Source organism: Sander lucioperca, chromosome 20 (genome assembly GCF_008315115.2).
Source record: "Sander lucioperca isolate FBNREF2018 chromosome 20, SLUC_FBN_1.2, whole genome shotgun sequence".
Classification (NCBI taxonomy): Eukaryota; Metazoa; Chordata; class Actinopteri; order Perciformes; family Percidae; genus Sander; species Sander lucioperca.
In genome coordinates this window covers 5,677,316-5,702,917 of record NC_050192.1, presented here as the reverse complement: position 1 = coordinate 5,702,917, position 25,602 = coordinate 5,677,316, and the positions used below count along the sequence as shown (strand labels likewise).

The window sequence follows — 25,602 nt, the reverse complement described above, 5'->3', positions numbered from 1 at the left end:
AAGAAATAATTGTCTTATATTACCTTGAATACAGCTGAACACACCCCTAAATGTTACCTGCCAAAGAATTTCATGAAGCCTTTGGACTTCTTTTTGGTTTCAGGTGAGGACGGTAGAGGGGCTCCATCATGAGATTTTTGTGGAGGAACACCGGCCAAATCCAGGTGCTCTGTGCCTTTACGTTCTGTCTCAGCTGTAACAAAAAAATAATTGCATACACATTAACATGACATACTTCAACAAGGCTGGACAACCCACCACTAAGTTCTGAAAAAGATCAGTTACTACAGACGCACCACTACAACCCAATGTTAAACTAAAAAATAAGGAATTTAACATCCCAATGGATACCACGCATGCAAAAGACTAGCAAACTAAAACACAATTTCCAGATTTTCTCATTTAGAGCGAATGAGCAATGTTTCACAGCTCAACTGGCAAGTACTCTCAGAACGGCAATCATTGCAGATGGTTTAAAGTCATGGATAAGGGACAACTGGATGATTTAGTGGGATCATGGACAGAAACACCTCACACCAGAGCAAGATACAAGAAACTCATCTTTTCAACAATGATTTAGAGCAGTTATTCCCAACTTTACTAGTGAAATATTAGTGTTAGTTGTTGTAAATCTTTAAGCTCTTAAATTATTCAAATAAAAAAAAGAAAATCATTATTTGATTGACAACTTATAAACATGCAAACTGTGACAAGGGGTCACAAGTCTAAAAGGTTGGGAACCACCGATTTAAAGAAAAGTGGGGAAAACATTCAGTATGACAATATGTGCTCAACCGACTGAGTTCACCTACAGTAAGTGAAATGGTCACATTGCAGTGTCAGTACTGTCAAGTAATCACATCCAGCTGTATAATCCAGAGCAGCCATACTGCAGGCCAACAAGGCCACTCTGCTCTACTGTACCTAACGCAGGTGCACTGGCACTCCGGGTGCGATCTTCACAATTTATAGAGCCGGGAAAGAAACACGAGGATCAGTATATAAAACATAAGACACATCTCAAAATAGTGAAGAAATGTGATGAATTCCAGGAGAGTGTGGCGATTTAGGAGCTAAGTATCACCCAGGTTCGGAGAGCTGGCTGTCTGCTTGCCTCCACGCAGCTTGAAGAAGCCCCGGCCGAAAGAAGAACGGGCCTTCTTGGAACCAAAGCTGTCATCGCTTGTGGTGTTTGCTCTGGTAGGAGATGAGGAACCAGGTCCGGCATTTTTTTTGGCCTATGAGAAAGAAAATACAGGCGTGTAGAAAAGTCAGGACATTTCTTTAAATTCAAGCAGAAGAGGAAAAAGAACATGTAGTTGCACTATTTAACCACTAAGTGTCAGAGCAGGACTATCTCATACAGCGATTGGTCCTGTGACTACATTAAGACTTATGAAAGAAGCTAATACACTGGCAGTCATTCATTCAAAAGCGACAGAACCTACTCACATAGATGGATTCACATTTATAGGTCAAAATGAAAATGAATTAACTTTTGAAAATTTAAGTAATTGGAACTCATATGATTATGTTCGGCTTAAGTTATTTCATATTGCAGTCAGGTCTCTGAGACTCAACATCAGAGCTCTTACCTGGTCAGAGATGCTGCTTATGGCTGAGCTGCCTGGCTGCGGGACGTCTAAGGAACTGAAATAACAAGAATGAGTATTAAAAGGAGTCCTAAAATATCCTAAGCATCAAGTTCCGTAGAAGTACTGTTACTTTGTGGAGATAACACATAATTAGTCAGATTACAGGTGTAGAAGTATACTGGTTTCACTTAAAAAAATTAAATGCCATTCAGCACATGCAAATGTATAAATACAAAATTATTGCATTATTTGACACAAACTTCTACACAATGAAGTGATAAACTGTTTCCTTTAGGATTTTCAGACTGCAGTATCGCCGTCCACCTGCAGGGGCCGTGGACAGGCTTTCCAACAGGCAGGATAATTTAAAGTTAACCGCAACTACATTGTGCGTCTGCCCTATTTCTGATATCGTGGCGGCAGATATTTTGGCGTGGCGGGCCGCCATTTCCAAATCAACATAGAGGAAACACTGATAAACAAAATGTAATTACTCTTTTCTGCTCATTGGCCATTAGCTTCCACAATTTACAATCAATGCACAGATTGTGTTGGATTAACATCTTCATGACTCTCCACAGAGAGTTTTGTTGCCAAAACTATGCTGGGACAAATGTCACCTTAATTATTCTTATGCGTACACAGTAGGAGTAGTACGAGTCAGGTGGTCTCACATTCCCAGCATAGCTACGCCCACCTTCAACCTGAGCAGAGTACATTTACTCAAGTACAAGATTGAGGTACTTTTAATTTACTTGAGTATTCTCCTCTCATGCCACTTTCTACTTCTACTTCACTACATCTAGGTAGGAAATATTGTACTTTTTACTCAACTACATTTTGACAGCTTTAGTTACTTAAAATTAAGATTTTTGCACACAAAGCCTATGAATGTACAAATAGAGCTGAAACACTTAGTTCATTCATCTATTGGCAGAAATTGGCAACAATTTTCATAATCTTTAAGTCACTTTTTATGGGAAAAAAATGGTCATGGTTCATGTTAATCATTTTCAGGTTTGGACTGTTGGTTGAACTAACACCATTGTGAAGGTGTCACTTTAGGCTCTGGGTAATTGTGACGGGCATTTTGGGCAGAATCAATCAATTAATCAAGAAAATAATCAGCAGATTAATCTATAATAAAAGTAATAATTAGTTTCAGTCCTGTATAAAATAGTTGAAAATGGGCTCCACCATAACCGACTACGACAGTAAAATCCAGTTTTTACTTTAATACACAAGTAATAATAATCAAATTATATAATAATATATCAGTCACAGGGAACATTTTTTCTGCATTGTTGTACATTTTGATAATTATACCTACATGCTTTTACTTTAATATTTTCAAGGCTGGAGTTTTACTTTTGTAATGCAGTATTTTTACAGTGTGTACTGTAAGTAAATTATCTGAATACTTCCTCCACCACTGCATTATAATAACTGTTATTAGATCATTCAACAATTCAAACTGTCACATACCTTTTAAGACACACTGCATGCTTTTAGAAAAGTCTGTAAAACAAACTTTAGAGAAGTCTGAAGCATCTGCTAGAATTGGTTCATATTTTGTGCAGATATTTCAGTTTATTTACGTCCATCCATGAGATAAAATAAAGGAGAAAGAAAGAAAGAAAGAAAGAAAGGGTTTATTAACAATAATTAGATCTGACACTGAGATGAGTTTTACCTTTTGGCTGCCTGTAACTGTCGTTCTCTGTCCAGGTCATTCATTTCAGAAAGCACTGCTATACATGGAATAGACTGAGACAACAGACAGCAACAGAGAAAAACACGATTCATTGAACATATTTTCCCCAACAGCAGAACATTTACACAGCCCAACAAATAACCCAAACAGAAGCACTGAATTACTGGGAGGACAATTTCAGAGTGGGAGGCTGAAATTGAGCTTTTTCTAAAGGAAGTCTCCAGTCTGGGGTTCATCCTGTGTGCAAATTGTTTTGACAGAGGTTGTGTTTACCTCGCCAGAGTTTCTTCCTGCCTCCCCTTCAAACACCAGGGTGACCTGATCCATCTCCATGGACACAGAAGCCGAGGGATCCTCTGGGATATCGTCATAGTCATTTTCCTCCAACTTCTCTGAGAGAGGACAGTTAGGACAGTCAACAGGGATGTACTGCAGCATTAAGCTCCGTTTATCCTTTTTCATTTTAAAGATTATCCACCTTTTAGGCTGCCATAAACCTTCATGATATCAATTCTTATTATAGGTAAAGTACATAAATGGAGAGTCTTCATCTTTTTCTGAATCATTTCACCACTTTACACACACACACACACACACACACTTTAGATACATGCATTTTACAAAGATCCAGAATATAAAGATTCATATGCGAAACATGCTCATTGTATCAGCTTACTGTATTTTAAATGACTGAGATTACAAGTGATTGAAATACGTTTTTGTGTATTGAATAAAGAAAGAAAAGGTAAACTGATGCAGTAAAGTGCAGTCACTGTTATCATTTACTGTAGTTTATATTAATTGGACTCTAGACTATTATTAATGTTTACAGTAATAAAGCATATTATAAATAAAATGATGCTCTACTGTTTTCTGACTTCTAGTTGTATTCTCTTGAGGAAATGACAGCTGCAGACTGTTTTGATGAGAATTAGTTTCCGTTTGGCAGCATTAAATTGGTAATAAAAAGTTTATCTTAAAATTCTCCGATTATTTCAGTGATGATTATGTACAATGTTGTGATGCTCCGATAGTCAGTATGTGATGTGTTCCATGTTTTATTTTTGTGTGCCGTGTGTGATTTTATGGCCAAAGCAATTGTAAAATTCGGCAAATCCCAAAACGTTGATTCAATATTGATGTGGTAACAGGAATGCAAATATGGTAAGTCAATAAAGAGTAACAATAATGTGTATGATCTTTAAACACAGTCTGACCTTTGACCAGCTGCTGCACCTTCTTGCACTTTGTGAGTGACTCCTCCAGCTCCTTTATCCTTTGTTCCTGTAGATGAACATGATGTTCTAGTTACGACTGTAAATAAAAGTAAATCAAAGCGGATGCCCAGCTGCATCACATTACACTGTACCTTCACATCGTTGGCCGACGCCAGTGACTCCAACGCCATCTTCATCTTCAACACTTCTGAATCTGGAAAAAAATGGATAGGTTACACTTGTGGAAGTTTATCTCAACTCTGCCTGGCTCTGAAACCAGCCAGCAGACGCCAGAAATAATGAACCCACTGGGGCTCGGTGGGCTGGTCAGTACAGCTCTTGTTTCAGCTTGTTGCTGCAATGAACTCTTGATTCAACTATCACCGTCAACTATCAAACACAGTGGGCCCTATTGTAACGATCTAAGCACACGGCGTGAAAGGCCTTGCACAGGTGCGTTTAGGGCGTGTACAAATCCACTTTTACTAGTTTGTCAGCAGAAAAAAGGGTCCATGCGCCAGGCGCATGGTTCAAAAGGGTTGAGCATAGTGTCTTAATTAATCATAGGTGTGTTTTGGGTGTAAGATGCAATAAACCAATCAGAGTGTCATCTCCCATTCCCTTTAAAAGCCAGGTGCGTTTGTACCGTGGCGCATTGCTATTATGATGCCGGATTTGCTAAGCAGGAATGAGAGATTTTCAGGAGAAGAAACTGATGTGCTCGTGCGTGAAGTGAAAGTGCACAAGCAGATCATATCATTATACTATTTCACATTGTAATATTTTTACTTTTAATCTTTTGCATGTTTGTGTGCTGCTGCACGTCCCTCTCTGTGTAACAAGCATAGTGTGCGCACGCCGTGCACGAGCCTAGGAGCATTTTACTAATGCGCTGTTAAAATAACAATGAAATGCTGCGTTATTGACTTTAGACCAGGTTTTTGTTGGTCAATGGCGCAATCACTTTCAGCTGCCTCAAGACAGCAATACGCCAACAATGCACCTAAACACACCTCCCTGTAAGACCAGCACGCCCATGGGCGCACAGATGGGCGCAGGTGCATTTGCTATTTAAACGACGTGGGCGGTGGACGGGAAATTGACAACTGCGTCGGTCTTAAACCAGCAAAGACACTTGCGTCGGGCTTTGCGCTGCGCCGGGTGCAAAATAGGGCCCTATGACTTTCTGTGTGTTCTACTAGGATCACTACACAATTAAACATGGGCCAATCACTTGGTAATCTAATCCAAGCCAAGTTTATCTACAGGGCAATCCCTCATGTGAACTCTGAAGTGTGTGTACTAGTGTAGAGCATGTCATTACATTGAGTTAGATGATTCGAGTTGGGATTTAGTACCATTTAATTAATCAGAATCTAATTTCAAATCTTTTTAATCAAATCTTAAATCGTCTAATTTTAACAAAATGAGCCAAACCCGAATTCAGCGCTACACAGTAAACGAGTCATGGTGGCCCATTGGTTGGACAGACTTTGGTTTAAGATTGGTACTAATGAGCACCTACCCAGCTTATTCTTGAGTAAAACTTCCTGTCAGCACAGCATATTGCTGAGCCTAAGTCATTTCAAAATCATAACTCGTTCTGTTGTTTTGTCTTAAAAGCAGACGTCTGACCCGGTCAGTTTTGATGTTGTTGGTTACAGTTTTGGTGTTGTCAGTGTCTGAACAAACAACCAGTGCCTGTATAGTGAACTGGAAGACAAAACAAATGCCTATATCCGGTTATACTGTACAGCACATGTTTACAGGCAGACCCGTATAAGAGATTTCCCGTCTTCTTTTTTTTTTTTTTTTTTTTTTTTTAAAATTGCATTTCTCAACCATCAGAGTGGATAAGATAAGGTCAGCAGTGAGTGGAAGGAGTAAAACAGATATGTTTGGTATGGAGCCTACAGACAGACGGCTAAGGAGTTAAGTAAAAACAAGGGCCTCAAATCACCTCATTATAGTTCAGACTGTCCGTGGAATGTAAGATAGTGGATAAATAATTAATGGGGGAATCCAGATGAAAGCAAAGTACCCGTTATTTCTTCAGGAAGGATGCTGGAGGGGGATCTAGTGTGGTCTAGAATGTAAAATGTCTGTTTGTCTAATCCTCATAAGCCCTTGTGTAATATTAGACTCCATGAAACAGTACAAGAAGCTCCCAGGCAATTATTCAAACTGCTCCCACCTCTCTCTCCTCCCTCAGCTCTGTTGTGGCTCTCCACCCTCAGTCTGCTCTCGTCCTTCAGCCTCGTCAGCTCCACCTCTCGCTCCTCCAGCTGCTGCTGCAGAAACTGCAGCTCCTCCTTTAATGAAACAAGATATAAAGGCATCATTCTGCAATTTAAATGTCTTTATTTGTAAATGAAACATAGGTAGAGAAAAATGTTATATTTGTCTTTTTATTGTAAGTGCCCAGACACATTTTTGAGCATTTACAAATTCATAACATGCACAATGTTAACCCATGAAATTAGAATAAAACGACAAACAGGAAAAAGGGAAGGACATGACCAACACTTATAAAACAGTACATCATAATGTATAACAAGGCATCCAACTAATGACTAAAGACTTTTTTTTGATTGTCAAATTAATAGTTTAGTCTATAAAATGTTCGAAAATAGTCAAAAATGCCTATCACGAGTCCAGGGTAATGTTCTGAGATGGCTTGTTTGACTCAACCAGCAGTCCAAAATACAAACATAATCAACTTATGACATACAAAAACAGACAAACGCAGCAAATCCTAACATTTGAGGAGCTGAAACAAGAGAATTTGTCAGATTTGCTCAATAAATGACTTCTATATTTTTCAACCTGTGTCTAAGTGATTAATGGGGACAACCATTTTTTAAATTGGTCCAGAGCAGAGTGAGTGAGACTTAGTTAGACACAATAACAAAAGTGAAAGGTAAAGAAAAATATTCTCTGTAGGGTCTTCTCCATAATGTTGTCAGAAACTTGTAATAACAATCTGAGCTTGTCAGTGGCAACAACAACCACTTTTAGTGGACGTACATTGACAATTCCCCCCCAAAGGATTGCATTGCAGCCCGTTTGGTGGCTGCTGGGCCAAATTGTTGTTTCCATTAGTCACTTAAAACACAAAAACATGGGAAAATAGGGTTGAAAAATACAGAATTTTCCCTTTAAACGCCTCACTGATAATATAATTCATTCCAGCACTACACACACATCTTTTAGAGAGTGATTATACAAAGGGGCACTCCAGCGATTTATTTATATTACTTTATGTTAAGTGCTAATAAGCAAATGAAGGTGAAGCAAAGATGGTGAACCTGGTAAACCTAAACATCAGAATGTTAGCATCATCATTTTGATTATGTTAGCATTCTGATGTTATCATTAAGCTCAATGCAACCAAGTACAGCCTCACAGATCCATTAGCATGGCTCCAGACTCTCTTGTTTCAAACTTTGGAAAACTCATTCAATGCCACAGAAGACGTACCACCACACTGTATATTTTTTACAAGCCGAGTAGTACTCCTTGTGATGAGTAAATGAAGAATTTTACATGTAAAATCAGTAGAGTGGCCCTTTAACACAACATCAGTAAGAATGAGTTAGTCTGTAGAGTCAGTTAGTGATTCAGTTGAGTTTCTGTCCTCTATTTAACACACTGCGGGTGACATTCAGTGCAAGCTCATACTATTCACTTAACTGTGGACACACTGAAAAGGCAGCCACGCATATAAAGCTAACACAAAACGTCTCATCAAAAGCTGGTTACTGTTCAAAGAACTACTTGATTGAAATTAAGAAAATGTACCGATTAACAAGATGTGTATCTTTACGATTGGAGAAATATACGATGAAAAGAAAATGCTTACTGTATGTACATTGAGCGACCTGAGCAAACAGTATGATTCTGTAAATATGTTATTTCAGTCTACAGGTGTTAATAGAAAAAAAAACAAGAGGATTTTAACCAGGTACAAATCCTGAAACCGGTACAGTTGAAGGCACTTACAGCAAGTGGTGAAAGTCAGGAAAGCAGTGCGCAGCAGTGGAGAAGGAGCAGGTTTAGAGGATCTTAAGGGCCAGAAAGGAGAAGAGTACAGGCTGGAGATTAAACCTTGTTCACCTCATCTCCAGTGAACCGTTCAGTGTTCCGCTTTGGACGCTTGACAGGTTAGCATGTTGCAGAAAGATGTTAAAATCACAGTAGAAAAGGGGGGAGGAGGAGCAGGATATAGTGAAAAGAGGGGTAAAGAAAGGGAGCAGAGAATGGATGTCATGGGGGAAATCACAAGGTTTTAAACATGTAATGAAGCATTTCAGAGGATAAAAAAAGATTCAGATCTCCTGTCATAGTTCAATGTCAAAGAATACAGTCTCTGCTAACTGGACCTTCAGCACACTCACTTTGGTAGCTTTGAGTTTCTTCTCACACTGCAGTCTTTCATTCTCTATGTCAGTCACCCTGAACCGCAGGTCTGTTACTTCTTGGTACAAGCCCTGGGGAGGAGAAAGAGAACATGACCCATTAAACTCGGAGAGGAAACCTGCACTGGGGAGGTTTATGGAGACTGCGTGGGAGGGAGTTCTGAATTTTTTATTTTTTTTTTTAACAGTGGGATAATTCCTGCCAAAATCACCAAACATTATTTTCAGACTGATGTCCCACTGGAGAGAATTTGAGAAGCTCAGTGCACACATGGAGACCAATGCTGGACTAAAGAGAAAATGTCAAAATTGCTTTTATCCCAATCGGCAACAGTGCAGGGTCCCTGTGCTTTAGAGAAACTGCCATTAAATGTCATGTGTATTGTTATTTAGGAGTACTTTCACATACTTGTCTACTCATTTTGAACTTTGAACTTAAGGCAGTTTTTCCTAAGTTTAGCTTATGGCATGTTCCTATATTGCATTTTTCAGAATAAATTGGGCTACTTAAAAATAATATCATTCGGCACAGGAGTGGCCAACACATGAACTCTTTATGGTAAAACATTTTTTACACACCGCAAGTCTCTTCATGAATAGTGTGTCCCAATTCATTACTACATAAACTGTATACATTATGTACTTTATACTAATTGTGATGCTGTTGCAGATAGTATACAAGAAATCAACATAGTTTACCATTTTATACTAACAGGAAATGATACAATACTGACTTAAACTGCAACTTGAGAATGGCACTGCTTATTACGAATAAGAAAACTATCTTTCTAAAGGTTTAACACTTATTCTGTCTCACCTCCACCTGCAATTTAATTAAAGAGAATAGTGTCCATCAATAGCACATTTTTAATATGCCTACTGAATTTTATAGTGGTAACACACTACACAGTTAAAGCTAGCTGCAAATTAGTATGTGTGGTCTGTGCTATTGTGTCTAAATTGTGGGCTACATCTGACCGCCGCTTTTTATATTTGGGCAAATCACCACCATGAAATGTCATGCTGCATCAGCTACTAGCAGATCCTGGATCAGCAGTTACCTGGATTAATGCATTTGAGGACCATGATGCAAATTTGGAGTTATAATAAGCACTTTTTACTACAAGTTCTAACAGATTTATGAATGTTTATCTGCTATCATTGGAAAGAGTACACACAGTATATATATATATATATATATATATATATATATATATATATATATATATGATGTCTGGTTTGACTGAGTTGTGACACAGAGGAAGGGTTGAGATTTTTAACACAAAATGCATAAATCAGGTGCTACAGGTTAAACATACAAGGAAATCATAAACATACAGAAATCAGAATATGTCAGCATTGCTTAAATAGGACTGACACAATATGTTTGGGGTTTAGGGTTTGATTTGAAGCTTAATGGAGGCTAAATGGAAACAAAAATAAATGCATGCAGTTGCAATTCAGTCAACTCCCTTCAGACATTTTACTGTCTGGAAACACTACATAGTGTCCCAGCTAGTAGACAGTGTATGGAAACTATAACTTCCACAGCCCCTCAGATAGGGGAGAGGTAATGGGTATGGGTGGGGATGGGGGGGGAGGGGGTTCTAGCAGGAAACAGCTGCTGGAACACAAGGGGTGTTTAAGCCTCTTCTGTAACGCTTAAAGAAGTTCACCCTGCACCATATGACAGATTTCTGAGTCCTCCAGTCGAGTGAGACAGACCTTTGTGACTTTAACACATTGAGTGGGTGGTTTCTAGGAGTCACACATCACATACAGTAAAACAAGCTGCAGGTGCAACTAAGAACTTCAGCTATCTCTGCTCCATTTAACATAGCGTACATGTTAAGGACAGGGGTTATACTGTACCTCATTGTCCCTGTGAGCCGTCAGCTTCAGTTTCAGACTGGACACCTCGGTCATCAGCTCTAGCTTCTGGGTCTCCAGTGTTGTCCGGTTCAACAGCTCCTATGAGGCAAGGTGCACACTTGGTAAAGCTGCACTGAATTGTTTTGTGGAGAGAGACGTTTTAAGGGCTGGGATGACAGTTTTAACTGCAGAACCAAAGTAAGGTGACTTTGTAGAGTGTGTGTACCTGTTGCAGCAGCTCCTCAGTAGCATTTAGTTTCTCTCGATGATGATCCAGGCAGTTGTCTAGGTCCCGGATCTTTTCACCTTGCACCTCCACCTGGTCTGTTAGAACACTTACCTGGACAATGGGGGGAGATTAGTATTAGGGCTGTAACAAACAATTATTTTCAGTGTTGATTGACCTGGTGACTATTTTCTCGATTAATCGATTAGTTGGTCTACAAAATGTCAAAAAATGGTGAAAAATGTTGACCAGTGTTTTCCAAAGCCCAAGATGACATCATCAAATGTCTTTTTTTGTTCACAACTCAAATATATTCAGTTTACTGTCATAGAGGAGTGAAGAAACTAGAAAATATTCACATTCAAGAAGCTGGAATCAGAAAATGTTAAAAATCCTTTAAAAAAAAAAAATCCTTTCTTAATAAAAACATGACTCAGCGATTAATCAATTATTAAAAATAATTGCCGATTAATTTAATAGTTTACAACTAATCGATTAATCTTTGCAGCTCTAATAAGTATTAATCACACAGAACACTTAGAGAGAACACACTGTAGGTCTTCCAAGGCCAGATAATCATCTAAAATATATTATTTTGTGTGTGTGTGTGTGTGTGTGTGTGTGTGTGTGTGTGTGTGTGTGTGTGTGTGTGTGTGTGTGTATATATATATATATATATATATATATATATATATATATATATATATATATATATATCTCTTTGTATGCATCCTAAATCAGATCCGTAACCCAATATAGGCTACATACTGAAAGACAATCCTGTTGAATGGCTGAGGGCAGCCCTCTTTTTTTTTTATATATATGCACCAGGATGAATTGTGCCAAACTTTAAGTAAGAAAAAAAGTCTAGTGTTTGCAGCCCAAGCCTTATATTCCTCTGTACCATAGAGCTCCACTGTTGCCCAAAAACTTTTAAAAACACATCAAAGAGCCACACCATTGCACTGGGTTACATGTCCCTTTATTACCAATAACATGGACATAGTCTCTGAATTATTTTTTATCCTGTCTGTGTGAGTAACGTTTGCTAAAAACTACAGTTCCCACCTGTTTCAGGAAATGATTAATTCTTTTTGAAAAATAAAGCTATGTACTTGTGACCTCTGTTTTGAGATTTACATCTTTAGTATGAATGAATGGCTGTGGGGCTGAGGACAAGGCAGGGAAGTTGGAAAGTGTTGAGAGACGGACTGCCAAATTGTTGGTTAAATATTTTTATGGGATTTGTTGGCATACAGAGTAATGCTAGCATTAACCTTTCATTTTTGATTAAATTGCAGTAGCATCATATTTTGCATAGTGACTTGGACAGATATGTGCATGTCATCTAAATTTGGTTGCATCCGCACAATGTGGTCAAGAGTAATGCCAGTTTATATAAATAGGCCATGTCTAAAGTACAAGTATTTTGCTACCACTTTTAGAAAAAGTGTATAGCTTACCAAAACACAAATTAATAACCTTTTCCCTGCTCCTCCAAATATTTAAAAGGTACCAAGATTGGGAAAGACTGGACCCAATTTGGTCTTGGAGTTTTACATTTTCACCAGAAATTAAGTACTAAGGAATGTAGGTTTATAGTTCAGAAAACGTGCTTTGTAAAAAGGTTACATGGTAATTATGAGGCTGAAGATCTGTATTCAAAACTAATTATTTGTTCCCATCCACCAAACTTTCTACCAAATTACCTGAACATTTGTTGATTCGTTTTTGAGATAATCTGCCAACTAACAGACAAACAAATGGCACTGAGAACTCAGTAATTATTCAAAAAGCAGACATGTACAATACTACTTAATTGCCTATTCAAGAGCAATTGTTCTGCTGCCTTGTAGCTACAATGTAGTTCTGCTCACAAACCTGAAGAATAAGACACTCTTTGTCACTTTCCAGTCGTGACAGACGTTCTTGGTAGACTGCTTCTGAGCCGTGGCCGTTAGTCTGAAATGAGAAACGATATAATGTTGATTTATGTTATCTGAACAAATTGCTGCATTTGTTGCATCAGTTAAATAGGGGTTTTAACTGTTATTTCTTCGTGTTGAGAGCTTATGAAAAAAGAGGGGGACGGCCTTTAGCTGTCATGTTGAAATACGGGTCTGGCTGAGGAGTCCAAATGAAAATACACACCAGCCTTGAGCTACATAGGTTTTCTAATGGATGCATACCACTCAAGTGTATAGCTATATAACCTCCCTGACAATAAACTCACATGGTTTTCCCTTGAAAACAAGAACAGATAGGAGAGTTGAGTTTTCAGAGACACGTGAGAGTCAATATTGTTCCCACATGAAAGTGATCTGAAAATTGAATCACAAGCAAACTCTTCTCTCAAATATCACACATGGAGAGACGAGGCCGTGAGGGAAGGAAAACAAGAGCCTCAGCCTGAGTCAATGTGAATTTGGAAGGTGGAAACTATTTGCAGCAGGACTCCTATAGAAAATCCATCATTCACCAAGCACGTCATAACAGCACTTTTACAATAAACAGTCTCGGTGTAGGCAGTGGAGCATGATGATACGATGCAAAGCAGATCAGAGGATATTTCATACCAGGCTATCTACTAAAACTGGACCGCACAAACACACTGATATTATCATACACAGACATGTGCTGCGACAAAAAAACTGATTTAAAATGACAGTTCTTTTGGAGACCTGCACAAAAATAAACTCTGATTATAAGATTCATGATGACATTTTCTCTCTAGACAGTGACAAAAATAATCAGAGATCCTCTAAACTTATAGTCACTTCATGCATCTTGGGCTGATCGGATAGCTATCGGATATCAAATGCATCCAAGAAGCATTGGAGATGGAGTGAAATGCAATAACTCAAAACAACCTGAGGAAGTGGTTTGAGACACATTCTATACAGATGTTGAAAAGGTGTACATCCATCCATCTGTCTAAGACACGTACGTAATCTTAACTCCTCCAATGTGCAACCACGTCAAAAGCTTTTGCAGAGGTAGTTTCTCACATGGTCCCTGTGATAACAACAGCACAAGAATTGCCCTGAAGTCTGAATCTTAACGTTAGTCTCCAATTCCTTTTAAAGTTTAAATGTCTTTAAAGCACTTAAAAGCTGCCTTGTGTATGAATTGTGCTATAAATCTGCCTTGCCTCATCATGCCTTAATACGATTCATCCATGTGTTTGTCTTAGTTTATAGATAGGGGTTAGCTTGCAAGCATAGGTTTTTAGCTGTATTAAATGATCTCATCTGGCTTTCAAGTGGACACAAGACACTTAAAATGACAAGTGTAAATGGTGAGATGGGAGAGAGAGAGAAATGCTAAAGTTTATAAATACATTACTAATACTTTAGAAATGGACTTTTTACCAATCGTCCCTGCAGCCACTCTGCCAGCCCTTCTGCAGTGGAATCAGGGATCTGACACCGCAGGTTGTCCCTCTCCTCGTTGTCCATGAGCTCCAGCACTCCCCGCAGGTCCTCCAGCAGGTGCAGCACCCGAAGGCCACCCAAGAAAGGTGAAGTGGGCGACTGGCAGTCAAACAGCCCGTTGGAGTAGTCCATGGCCTTGGACCCTGGGGAGATAGAGAGGAGGTGTTAGATGTGGGATGGCACAGAGAAACTCTTTATTTCACACAATTTATAATGTGAAGTTTTGCAATTACAAAAGTTCATTGGGCTGGCAGGCTATTCAAAACAAAAATCTAATGTGTTCAAAATGTAATTAAAATGGCAGGGTGTCACAAAAAAGGAAGGATTTACGGCCAAAGCCATATTTTGGTACTGATCTGTGGGTGTGGTGGGAGCTGGATGACTACCCAAAGTTGTAAATTTTCCTTTTTGTTCAACTGTCTTTACTTCTTTTTTCCAGGACTTCCAGGTCGTGTCTGTCGCAACTTGTAAACAAACTTCTTTATCTGGTGTGGGTGGCATTAAACAAAAATAGCAGATACCCAAAACTCTGTGTAGGTTCACGACTAGAACTCTAGAATATTTTCATCAGATTTATGAGGCCGCACGCATTCATGGTTTTGTTTTATGAACCTCAAACATTGGGAAATAGGATGCCTGATTCCTCTCCCACAGTTACAGTAGAACATAGATGACAAGCCCTTAATCACATGTTTGCATATAAATACTTCAGTCTAATCCACCAGTTTTTCACTTAAAAGAGTAGCATAATAATAAACACAGTCACTGCGCACCACCTTGGCCTTTTATAGCTCCTAGAGGTGTGACGACGAGATTAAACTCAAGATTTCTCATTGAGGTAAAAAGCGTCTCGCGATATCAGTGCAAGAGCAGCATCCAGCATGACGGATGAGTCTGACTTTAACCTTGAAATTAGCATAGAAAATCCCCCGCCCGTTCTCCAAAGTTGACTGAGTTTACTTTTGCAGAGCAATAGCGGAAGAAAAAAAGCTGCCTGTAAAACCGAGCGTTAGAAAGTCTCTCTCTCTCTCTCTCTCTCTCTCTCTCTCAAAGACAAATGTTCTCCCTTCGTCCTATATTGTCATAAATCGATGATGGTGATTTTTACATACAGTATCTAGTCTGATGTTAGTGTTATTACATCATCCATTACTTCACAGGGAAACTTTTTACATGTTATCCCTCGTCTTCACGTTACTGATGCTCTATTCATTAAAACGCAAAATACCTTTATTATATATATATATAAAAAAAAAAAAAAAAAAAAAATCACATTTGATGTGCAAAAACTGAATTGCAGCACTAAATACTTTGTGACTTAGGGTATGTGTGTGAGGAACAGGATAATGTAAAGCCAATGAATTTCTCATGGCCTCATTTAGTATGTTGCATGAAAACTTCATGCAACAAGGGCCAAGGGTATTGCAGTCCTTTGATAATTACTGCTGTTTATCTACTTAATTCCATTAAGTATTTAATGAAAAGATTTGTATCTTACTTTATTTCCCCTGAGAACATTCAGTTTTTTAAATGACTCAATCTTTTACACTAAGGACATTGAGCATCCTTTAGCAATCATTTTGCTCCTACTCAAGTTAACATTTGAGCAAAATAACTGCATGATAACTATATTTAGGTACTGTGGTATTCTATCAAACATCATGTGAGACAGTATAACAATTGAATCTTCTCCTGTAACTGTGGAAACCATATTTTCAGATTTTTCTTGGAAGCAAATGCAGCAACGTGTTGACTGAACTCAAGTGCATGATGTTCCAATCGTGTGCTGCTGTCTACTTCACTCCATCTGTCATCTGTGTCAGCCATGGTGAAGATGTCCAACGGTAACAAAGAGGGAGCTCAATAAATAAATAAATAAATAAATAAATATGTAAACAATCATGGCTTCCCCACAGTAGCCAGGGAGTGGGGCTTGATGACGGCTGTGGTTTCTGCGGAAACAGTGGGGACGGTGGGATTTCACGTGATCAGCTGCCTTGATCCCATTGGAAAGGTCAGTGCTATAATTACACACATCAGCGGAAAAGTGGGGACTCTGAAAGGGAAGCCTGCTCTGCTCATCTGCAGCGGCACAAGTACAGAGTGGCCAAAAGTTCCCAAGCAGGAGTTTGTATTCCAAACTCACAGAGCTTGAATAATCATTAGTTTCCGTCACTGTGGAATGGAAACTTTCTTTCATTTCTCATGGTGGAGGAATGCAGTGGAGGCAGAAAGGGCCAGTGATCCAGTAGCACACTTTCAGCATTATTCCAAACTTGTATGTATATTTAAGGGGGGGGGGGGGATTACATTAAACTGCAGGTAGAAGTGGAAGGAGAAGGGCACATTGTGTTACCGTCCACTAGACGTAGTACTCCCAGCTTGAAATTCAATGGTTTCCAGATGTGGCTAGACCCCATAGTATGCCACCATGCCCACTTATAAAAGTGCTATGGTCTTAAAGTCCAAGTGTACAATGTGGTTACCTGCTATGATCCCATCCATTTGCTCCAAAGCTGCTGCCAACATATCACTGGCGTCGGACATCATCTTGTGCTCAATGAATCTGAAAGAGAGAAGAGAAAGGTTGAGTGAAAGAAACAAGAGAGAGAAGACAAGAAGGATCCATAAAGGACTCTCCATAACAACCACTAAAATAACCTTGTAATTATATTATCTCAAAAGAAATTAAACAAAAACAAGAAATTTTAAGACGCAAACATGGGATCGAAGAAATTGTGATTGTCACAATTTTATGAAATTTTACAGACCAGACAATTAACCGATTCAAGAAAATACTCCTTAGATTAATCAATAATTAGCCTTATCGTTAGCAGCAGCCCTAATCCCTATTATTTTCTCCCATCTAGCGGTGAAATTTTATATGACAACCAACTGAATATTACTTTCCAGCCCTTCCTTCTACGGTGGCTGAACCCGAAATTAGCTCTCTCCATCGTTTGCAGCGTTGCTGTTCTAGCCACTCCAATATTAACTTTGGTCTTGCTGCTTTGCCTGTCACGTTGTCGTTTTAACTCTCTTTTTCGCTGCCCTGGAGAGTAATCTCCCCCTGGCATTCGTCACAGTGCCAATAGGTGAAAAAGAGGAGGTATGTCCCTCTTTGGCTAATGTATTTTAAAGATGGAGGCGCTACATGGCTGCCGTCATTCGAGCGAGTCGCTCATATGTATTCTGAATGATTCTAAATGGCAGATTCTACGCTTACGAGAATACTTTGATTAGTTGGTTGAAGTAATTACACATGAATGAGTACATATTTGTGAAAGAACAAAGCATTTTTTGCTGAGAATCAACTCAAAAAAATTACACAATGTAGGTTTAAAGCCAGCCTGCATGTTTTTACATCTCCATTTGAAAAACAAAAACATAATAGTGTTATCACTAATCCTGTTATGGTACAAGCTCTCATTTTTCCTTCTCAAATGACTGCTGCATCAAATTAACCATGCAGTCTGTGCCACAAAAAACAGTCTCCCTGAGAGACAAAAAACAAAGTGATATCCAGGACTTATTACCCAGAAAGCCTTATTTCCGGCAGTCACGGGTGCTCATGGGCAGGCTCCTATCCGGAATAATGGCACTATTCTCCCAGGGGTCTCAGGCCTCGTAGCACTGGCATGCTCGGCATCTCAAACTTCCATAACAAAGTTGGACAGTATCTACATGACCAATGAATTCAAACACTTATCACATGTCTTTCCTTTACTTGCACTGACCACTTATCACTTCAAACTAAATCTGATTTAAAGGGGTTGAGATAGTACAGTATGTTAAGAGGGAACTGAAGCCCAGAACTAACAACATAAAACAGTGGCTCTACTTGTTGAGAAGTCCAATGATAGAGGGGGCAGGGCCTGCAGGCTTTACTTCATTTCCTCCCTCTTAGGGGTCATAGTGTCACACTCAGCAGGGTAAAACATGGGCATCAAGAGGCTAATTAATGGCCTCAATATGAGCTGGGGGCTGGGGTCTGCTGTCAAAACAAGGGGCCTTAAGAGCTTTGTTGCTTAATTTACACACACCACAGAAAGTTTCTTCCACAACATCATACACACTGCTTTGTATTTGCACTACTCCATAATCATATCATTAAGCTTGATTATTCTGATGATCAAGACCCACACATGAACTACTGAATGTAATTCAAAAGGACAAAGCAGGTCTTCTGGTCAATAAGCGTTCCAGAAAATGCCTCAAATTTCAAAATAAAACAGCTTTCCAATTAAATGTTACAGTTCTCATGGGCAATTCATGACACAGATACTACTACTTTTTCCTCCACAGTTATTTCCAGAGTTTGATGGCAAACCATCACTCACTCTCACCAGGGTGGAAGCTGTATTTGGTCAGCTGCTTGTTTCCCCCCATGGGAGAAACCTAAATCTTGTTCCTTTTTCCAAAAAGAATATTTTTTTCTCTGTGTGAATGCAGAAAACAACAAATGGGATGAAGAGAGAAACCCCAGTGTGTGCTATGTTATGCTCTACTCAACTATCTTGTACAGTCTTCTGGTCATGGTGCAACCAAATGTAGAGAAAAGCAGGATGAAAACATTTTGAAATCTAAAACGAATCACAGTGTGTTACCATAATTGCAGCAGATCTCCTTCTGTCTCTGTTGTCTTGTGATAAAAGCCACATCCAATCTGCTATTATGAGTTTCATGAGAAATCCAATTCAGTGGAAAACAGCATCTTATCAGCCCACGTGCAATTCAGAATTTGGGTTTAATTTATGCCGGAGGGAAAACAAATCTAAAAAAAGAGTTAAACCAGGAAATACATGTGCTGTTGTGCTGGTCATGCGGCTAAAAACGGCATTGAAACTTGCCAAGTAAACTAGCCTGTCCTTTCTTCAGACTTGTAAAACCAGGCACTTTAAAATGCCAGGCTGAGATATTTTCCACTTCTTTTTGCATCTGTGATGAGCAGGTCATCCATGAAGAATGTTCGGACCAAAACCTCAAGAGAAAAACCCACAGATGAGGGTCCATCTCTTCAACCATGTGAACAAGTGTCTGTAATGATGATTGATAATCCCACAGTGTAGGAGTGAGCACTACACACATTCCTGAGCAGGTTAGTTATCACCCCCAAAACCAAAACACTAATGCCTGATACTGACATCCCTGCTGACCCCTGTGGCCTCCCTCCCTCCCTCCACCCTTCAGACAAAACTCTGAAGACTTTATTCAGCTGGTGGTATTTTTCTGTTGCCCTGAAAAGACCAAAACCGACAATGATTTGATCCTATTAACAAGTATAGGTCCAAAGTCTGATATATCCTACATGTGCCATACAGCTCCATTGTTGTGCAAAAACTATTAGAAACACATTAATAAGCCACACTGTTGCACTGGGTGACATGTTCCTTTAACCATAGACACTGTTATTTTGTCTGAATACTACATCGTCCTGCTGCTGTAAAGACCTACCAAGCATAAAATAGTCCCCAAAAGATGCATTTTTTACTCATGTTTGAGTAAGGTTAGCTACAAACTAGAGTGTCCAGCTGTTTCAGGAAATAACATAGCCTTTCTTTTAATTAAACCATACATTTGTGACCCGTTTTTACATTTACATCTTTACATTTTTAGTAAGAATACATGGGTTTTGGGGATGTGTGCCACAGACGAGGTAGGCAAGTCATAAAGTATTAAGTTTTGCTGGTTTTGGTCTTTTCGTAAGATTTGTAGACACTAACACAATACCAACATTATCCTTTAACTGATACTGATTGGGGGTTGTACATTTCACGCAAAGTCTTTCAACTCCAAAAAGAAATATGCTTTACAGAGATATGGAGGGGGAGGGACAATGCAACTGAAAAGAAAATAGGCTGGGATTATTGGCCCTATGCTGAGTGGACGCGCACGCGCACACACACACACACACACACACACACACACACACACACACACACACACACACACACACACACACCCCCCTCTGCTGGTGCCTCAAACACTCCAATTGCTTACTTCCAGCTGTGGTACATATGTGCATTTCAGAATTGAACTGGCTCGGACTAGAAAAACAAGCAGCATTAGTTGTAGTATAGTAACTGGTCGGTGGATGACATTGTTGCTTGTTGTCCCACAAGGCTCAGTACTTGGTCCCTCGCTACTTGCATTTAATTAGTAATCTGTTTTCCAGCTTCACATTGTAAAGTTGATGATACAATCTTGTATGCCATCAGTACCACTAACAATCCATTAAAGCAGCAACCCAACGATCATAAAATATCAGAAAACTGTGAAAAATACCAATGTTGTTTTTATTTTGACAGCAGATTATTCATCAGCAGATTGTCCAACAAAACCCACGAACACCTTGATCATCAACAAAAATCTAAATTTGAATTCTTATACAGAGCTGTTTCATTCAAAAAGAGAACATCATTTGTATACAATGCAGTATCTTATCCTGCTGTGTTAGGGAATTATACTGTGTGCTTTTGTTGCTGCCACTTTTTTTAATGATTTATAAACCATTGGCCTCATTTGGCATTTGATTAAAGTGATATTTGATCCTTTACTCAATACACCTATCAAACTTATTATCAAGGAAAATATGACAAAGTCAGATTTCATTACTGTGTTTTAATTTAGAAAGCTTTGCTATCCGAGTTGCCAAAATATCCATCCTTAGCTGAATTTAGAACCAATAACAATGACATTGTATAGCATCATAAGTTAGTTTTCTGTAAGCTCTTAAACCCTCATACACTATACTCTTGCTTGCAAGAGATATTTATCTCTGCAAGAATTTCTGAATAAATAAACCTTAATTTAATAAACTATCAGTGGTATTAGCAAAAGCAGTTGCGGCAGTCAGTGTAGTAACAGTGGTATTGTTAGGAGTGGTTGCAGTTATATGTACAGCAGTAATAATTTAGCACAGTTTTAACTGCATTGTTTGCCGATATTAATGTATCTCAATTTGGGTTGTAACTGACCCTTTATTTTCAAGCGTAATCTGCTGATAGATTTTTCAATGAATTAAAATGACATTGGCTTCCTATCACAAAGTTCAGAATTCATTTTGTTCTGCCGTGCATGGTCAGGCACTGCTGTGTACATCTCTGACCTGCTCCATCTTTATCTTACCAGTAGGTCACTTAGGTCTTACTGGTTGTTACTTGTGCTCGACTAAAAACAAAAAAGGTGACAGTGCCTTTAAAGCAAAGTTTCATATTAAAGAAGTTAGAACCAGAAAAAGTTATAATTTTTTTTTTTCTTGAAAAATGACTCAAACTATTAATCAGTTACCAAAATAGTTGTCAATCAATTAATCTACTGTTTCAGCTCTAACAGTTGCAGTACAGCAGTAGTAGTTACAGTAGTAGCCTACTTAAAGAGTTAACATGACAAAGGGTGACTTCCCTGTGTAATCCAACCACCAGTCAAACACCCTGCCTTTGTTTACACTTCCCCCGGAGGGATGGTTCAGTGGACTTTTAGTTTGGGCTGCTGTGAGGTCAGACTGTTTGACAGAAATGACAGCCCAGACTTTAAACCAGTGCAGCGGTGGCCACATTAAGACCCTGCACAAACAACTCTTTGTCTTTCAGAGACTCACATGATAGCACTGCGACACTGATCCCAAGTTCTGGGAGTTTTTCCACGTGGCCCTCAACTACATCATAGTCAGAAATCACATTGGAGGGGAAAAATAATAAAGAGGATTGTGGAAAGGGACAGGAGGAACTGAGTAAGCTATCACAGTAAGCCAAGAAAAACTACTACTTTTGTTATCAAGGTCTTAGCACAGAAGCAGCCTGAGTATGAAGTCTTAGACTGCTTTTTTTTGTTTTTTTAGGGCATAATTTTAAAGTTGCTGCAGTAAAGTGAGACTCAGAAGATAAGTAAAATACTGCAACGTCAAATAAGGTCTACAATAGGGCCTATAATGAATGAAACCATAAACACAGACGCATCCCTACACTCAGGAAGACCGTCACGCAGTCCTGTCAGGAAGCGTTTCCTGGCACATTCTGGAGAAATGTCTTCCTCTTGGTCAGAAATGACAATATCCCAGCAATCCCAGCACTGACTGCACAAATAAAAACTAAAAGCTGAAATTCCAAAAGCCATTTGTACAGCTCTCATATATAGCATGTAACATCTGAATATATGTGACTTTAAAATGACACATCCTTTCTATTAAAATACTACACCACAAGAGTACTGTACCAAGAATGCAAGGAATGCAAATGTCAGGAAAAAAGGTGCCTTAGAGAAAAATCTAAATACTAGAAAACTTTGGGGTCTGTGCCATGTTGATCTTACTGCAGGCCAGGTTTGCTAATAATACCAACTAGGGTCGATAGTGGACTTTCCCTCCTTTTTACCTGACTGAGCAACAAATAAAAGACTGTTGCCTGAGGAAACAAGATGATTGGTGCCAGGAGATTAAATTTGTGTCTTCAAAAATCACTGAGCAATGTGGAAATGTGCTTTATTATGCCAACTCTCCCACTGTAACATCAGATATGGGATGTGCAACCAAGTGTTTTGCAAGGATTTTTTTCCTGAGCAGCCAACAGTTAGCCGTGATAGTGTGGTAGGATACAAATGTGGTTATTGTCACAAAAGGAAATAAAATCCTTTGTTATGCTACTCAGTTCTCTGCCCGGAAGACATCATCAGAAGTGCAGAGAGGGCTGCCAGCAGGTCATGCAGCGCCTCAGGAGGGAGAGTTTTCCTGAGCATCTTTATACAACAGAGGTATACCCAAACAAAGACTGCAGATGTCTGAGATTGATAATAAAAGCTAACACTGGACCAGAAGTAGCTTTAAACTGGCTTTGTGTTGGCTGCGACTGCCTTCATGCAGCAAATGTGGGTGGGAGCCAAACTGGAGGTTCACCACAGTGATTCATGATTTGGCTTGTACATTAATGGTGATGAATAAATTAGCTGTGGTAAACGTTTTTACATACAAAGCTAGCATAATTTAACTTGCTTTAACTACAATGCCCTTAAAAAGTAAAGAATCAGAAGAAAATATTACTTTCATAAAAAAAATGTCTTTGTTTTTCTCTCTAGATGGCAACTTACATAATATGAATTAGTAGGTTTTATATGTGTATTCTTTGTTAATATAAAAAGCACTTATGAGCTACCTTTGTTGAGAACGTTAGTATAGTTATTCTGCCATTAACAAAACAACAAAATAATAATAAAAGTCCCGAGGATATATATTAGGTAACGTTAACGTTATGGGAATTGCTTCTAATACCAAAGCAAAACAATTAAATAATTAGTTACATTAACAAAATTAGACAATGACAATAATAACCATCTTTCAAGTCACCACAAATACTGCAACTTAAATAATTATAGTAAGTAAGTTAACGTTACCCAAAATTAGGAACCCAAAATATTACTAACAAGTGAAAATGAGCTAAGCTAAACTCTGTTAGTTAGTTACGTTACGTTACGTTAGCCAACGCAAACACATTGTATCTAACGTTAGCTACCTTACGTCCAATTAAATTGAGTATAACAGAAAAAAACGCGTTGGGTCCTGCTTTGAACACAATTAACGTTAAGCTAGCAGCCTAGCGAAATCTTGGACAAACACACTGTTTAAACTAAATTTATTTCGAAAGTTCATTTAAACTTTGTTTTAACTTACAGTTTTCGACCAGGAAATGTAAAAGAAGGGACCTGCAGACTCCGGCGGCTTTATTCCAAACACTTTCGGGACTTTTCACAGCAGCTTCATGGTTAGCGTCCACCTTCTCATTGAATTTCTCAGTGAACTGAAGTTTTCAACCAAACTAAAAGAGCGATGTCAAGTTAAACAGACAGCAAGGACACTTCCGGAAAGGAGGCCTTCAAAATAAAAGCGTAACATTCGTCAATCGTTGATATTGGTTCCCAAAAGGGTCTCAAGTTAATTTGGGGGTGGGGGGGTCGTGATACTGATTATGTTGTTTCTGGCCTGTAAAAAAAATACACACTCAAATCAAACAGAAGGAAAACATTTTCATTTCATTTTCACAGCACATTTTCCTTGGGAACCACTGACCTATGCCAAGTCAAGTCACCTGTGTTCTTTATACAATCTGAAATCAAAAGTTTGTCTCAATATTTGATGCTGTAAAATACACTCTCTGTAAGTTGATATTGAATATTTAGTTTTTAAAAGCTGCCTAACTCTCAAACTCTGTTATTTATTTGTCATTATGCAATATTGCCTGCAGCATGGCATGGACCTGGTGGACTCTCTGTTATCTCTTCACTCTCATGTTTCTGTGGATTGAACCTCAGTTTTATTCAAAAAAATGACATGTAATGGTTGTTTATCAGACAATAAGTGTGGTTCAAAAAGCATGAAGGTATTCCATTTGCAGTGTACATGCTGTCATTTTTTATTTGTTTGTTTTCTTATGTGTTCGTTTTTTAAGGGATTGAAATGAAAGAGACAGGCTAGCTAACAAAATTTGAGCCTTTTTCCTTTACGTGGGAAATATTTTTTTCTCTCACTTTTTTACCATGTTAATTGAATGAAATATGGTTTAAGAGTTTGGGATTAAAATGCGCATTATTTTGAAAGTCCGTACCGGAAACAAAAAAAGTCTAATGTAGGCTATGTATGTAAATATTAAAAATACTTACTTGTACTTATTTAGCATTGTTTAGCAAAACTGGAAAAGTGGTAAAGTATAAAGAAAAAAAATATTACAACAATATTTTTTTTCAGAATCAAACGGAAATCATTTCAATGATCGAAAAGTCATTAACCGATTAAAATTACGAGGACACCGTAAAAGCAACACCTGTATGTTCGTCAATCTTACCAGTAAAACCTGATATCAATTTTAGAGCAATAAACAGCCTATTTGGTGCGGTTTATCGTCTATCTGACGCTGTATTTATCATTCCATTCAAAAGGCCATTTAACCGAAAACGAGAATACGGTAAATCTTAAAAGTGGCGTTTCCATCCTAATTATGCTTTTAAATGAAAGTCTGACTCAGGTAGATTCACAAAAAGACCCTAGGTTGCATTTTGGCGAGAGTTACGCTTTAAGTGAACATTGAAGGTGGTTCCATGCTTTTGGTGCATAGTAACTAAAAGCAGATTTACCAAACTCA

The 25,602-nt window shown here is 38.6% G+C and overlaps 1 protein-coding gene across 7 annotated transcripts in view; it reads right to left on the bottom strand.

The window, feature by feature from the left end:
* ppfibp1a (PPFIA binding protein 1a) overlaps window positions 1–25,602 on the bottom strand; it is a 128,477-nt gene that overhangs the window by 8,627 nt on the left and 94,248 nt on the right. For 2 of the 7 annotated variants that reach the window (XM_035996015.1, XM_035996016.1), the window contains exons 4-18: window positions 16,963–17,042; window positions 14,414–14,619; window positions 12,924–13,004; window positions 11,043–11,156; window positions 10,817–10,915; window positions 8,924–9,016; window positions 8,643–8,681; window positions 6,721–6,838; window positions 4,679–4,740; window positions 4,527–4,593; window positions 3,583–3,701; window positions 3,289–3,362; window positions 1,596–1,650; window positions 1,085–1,238; window positions 58–193 (exon numbers count right to left, since the gene is read on the bottom strand). In XM_035996015.1, coding sequence (XP_035851908.1) covers window positions 58–193; window positions 1,085–1,238; window positions 1,596–1,650; window positions 3,289–3,362; window positions 3,583–3,701; window positions 4,527–4,593; window positions 4,679–4,740; window positions 6,721–6,838; window positions 8,643–8,681; window positions 8,924–9,016; window positions 10,817–10,915; window positions 11,043–11,156; window positions 12,924–13,004; window positions 14,414–14,619; window positions 16,963–17,042 — 1,497 coding nt within the window. Of the gene's footprint in view, window positions 1–57; window positions 194–924; window positions 958–1,084; window positions 1,239–1,595; window positions 1,651–3,288; window positions 3,363–3,582; window positions 3,702–4,526; window positions 4,594–4,678; window positions 4,741–6,720; window positions 6,839–8,642; window positions 8,682–8,923; window positions 9,017–10,816; window positions 10,916–11,042; window positions 11,157–12,923; window positions 13,005–14,413; window positions 14,620–16,962; window positions 17,043–24,137; window positions 24,318–25,602 lie in introns of those variants that run through there. The other 5 variants (XM_035996021.1, XM_035996022.1, XM_035996020.1 and 2 more) reach the window with 4 other exon arrangements.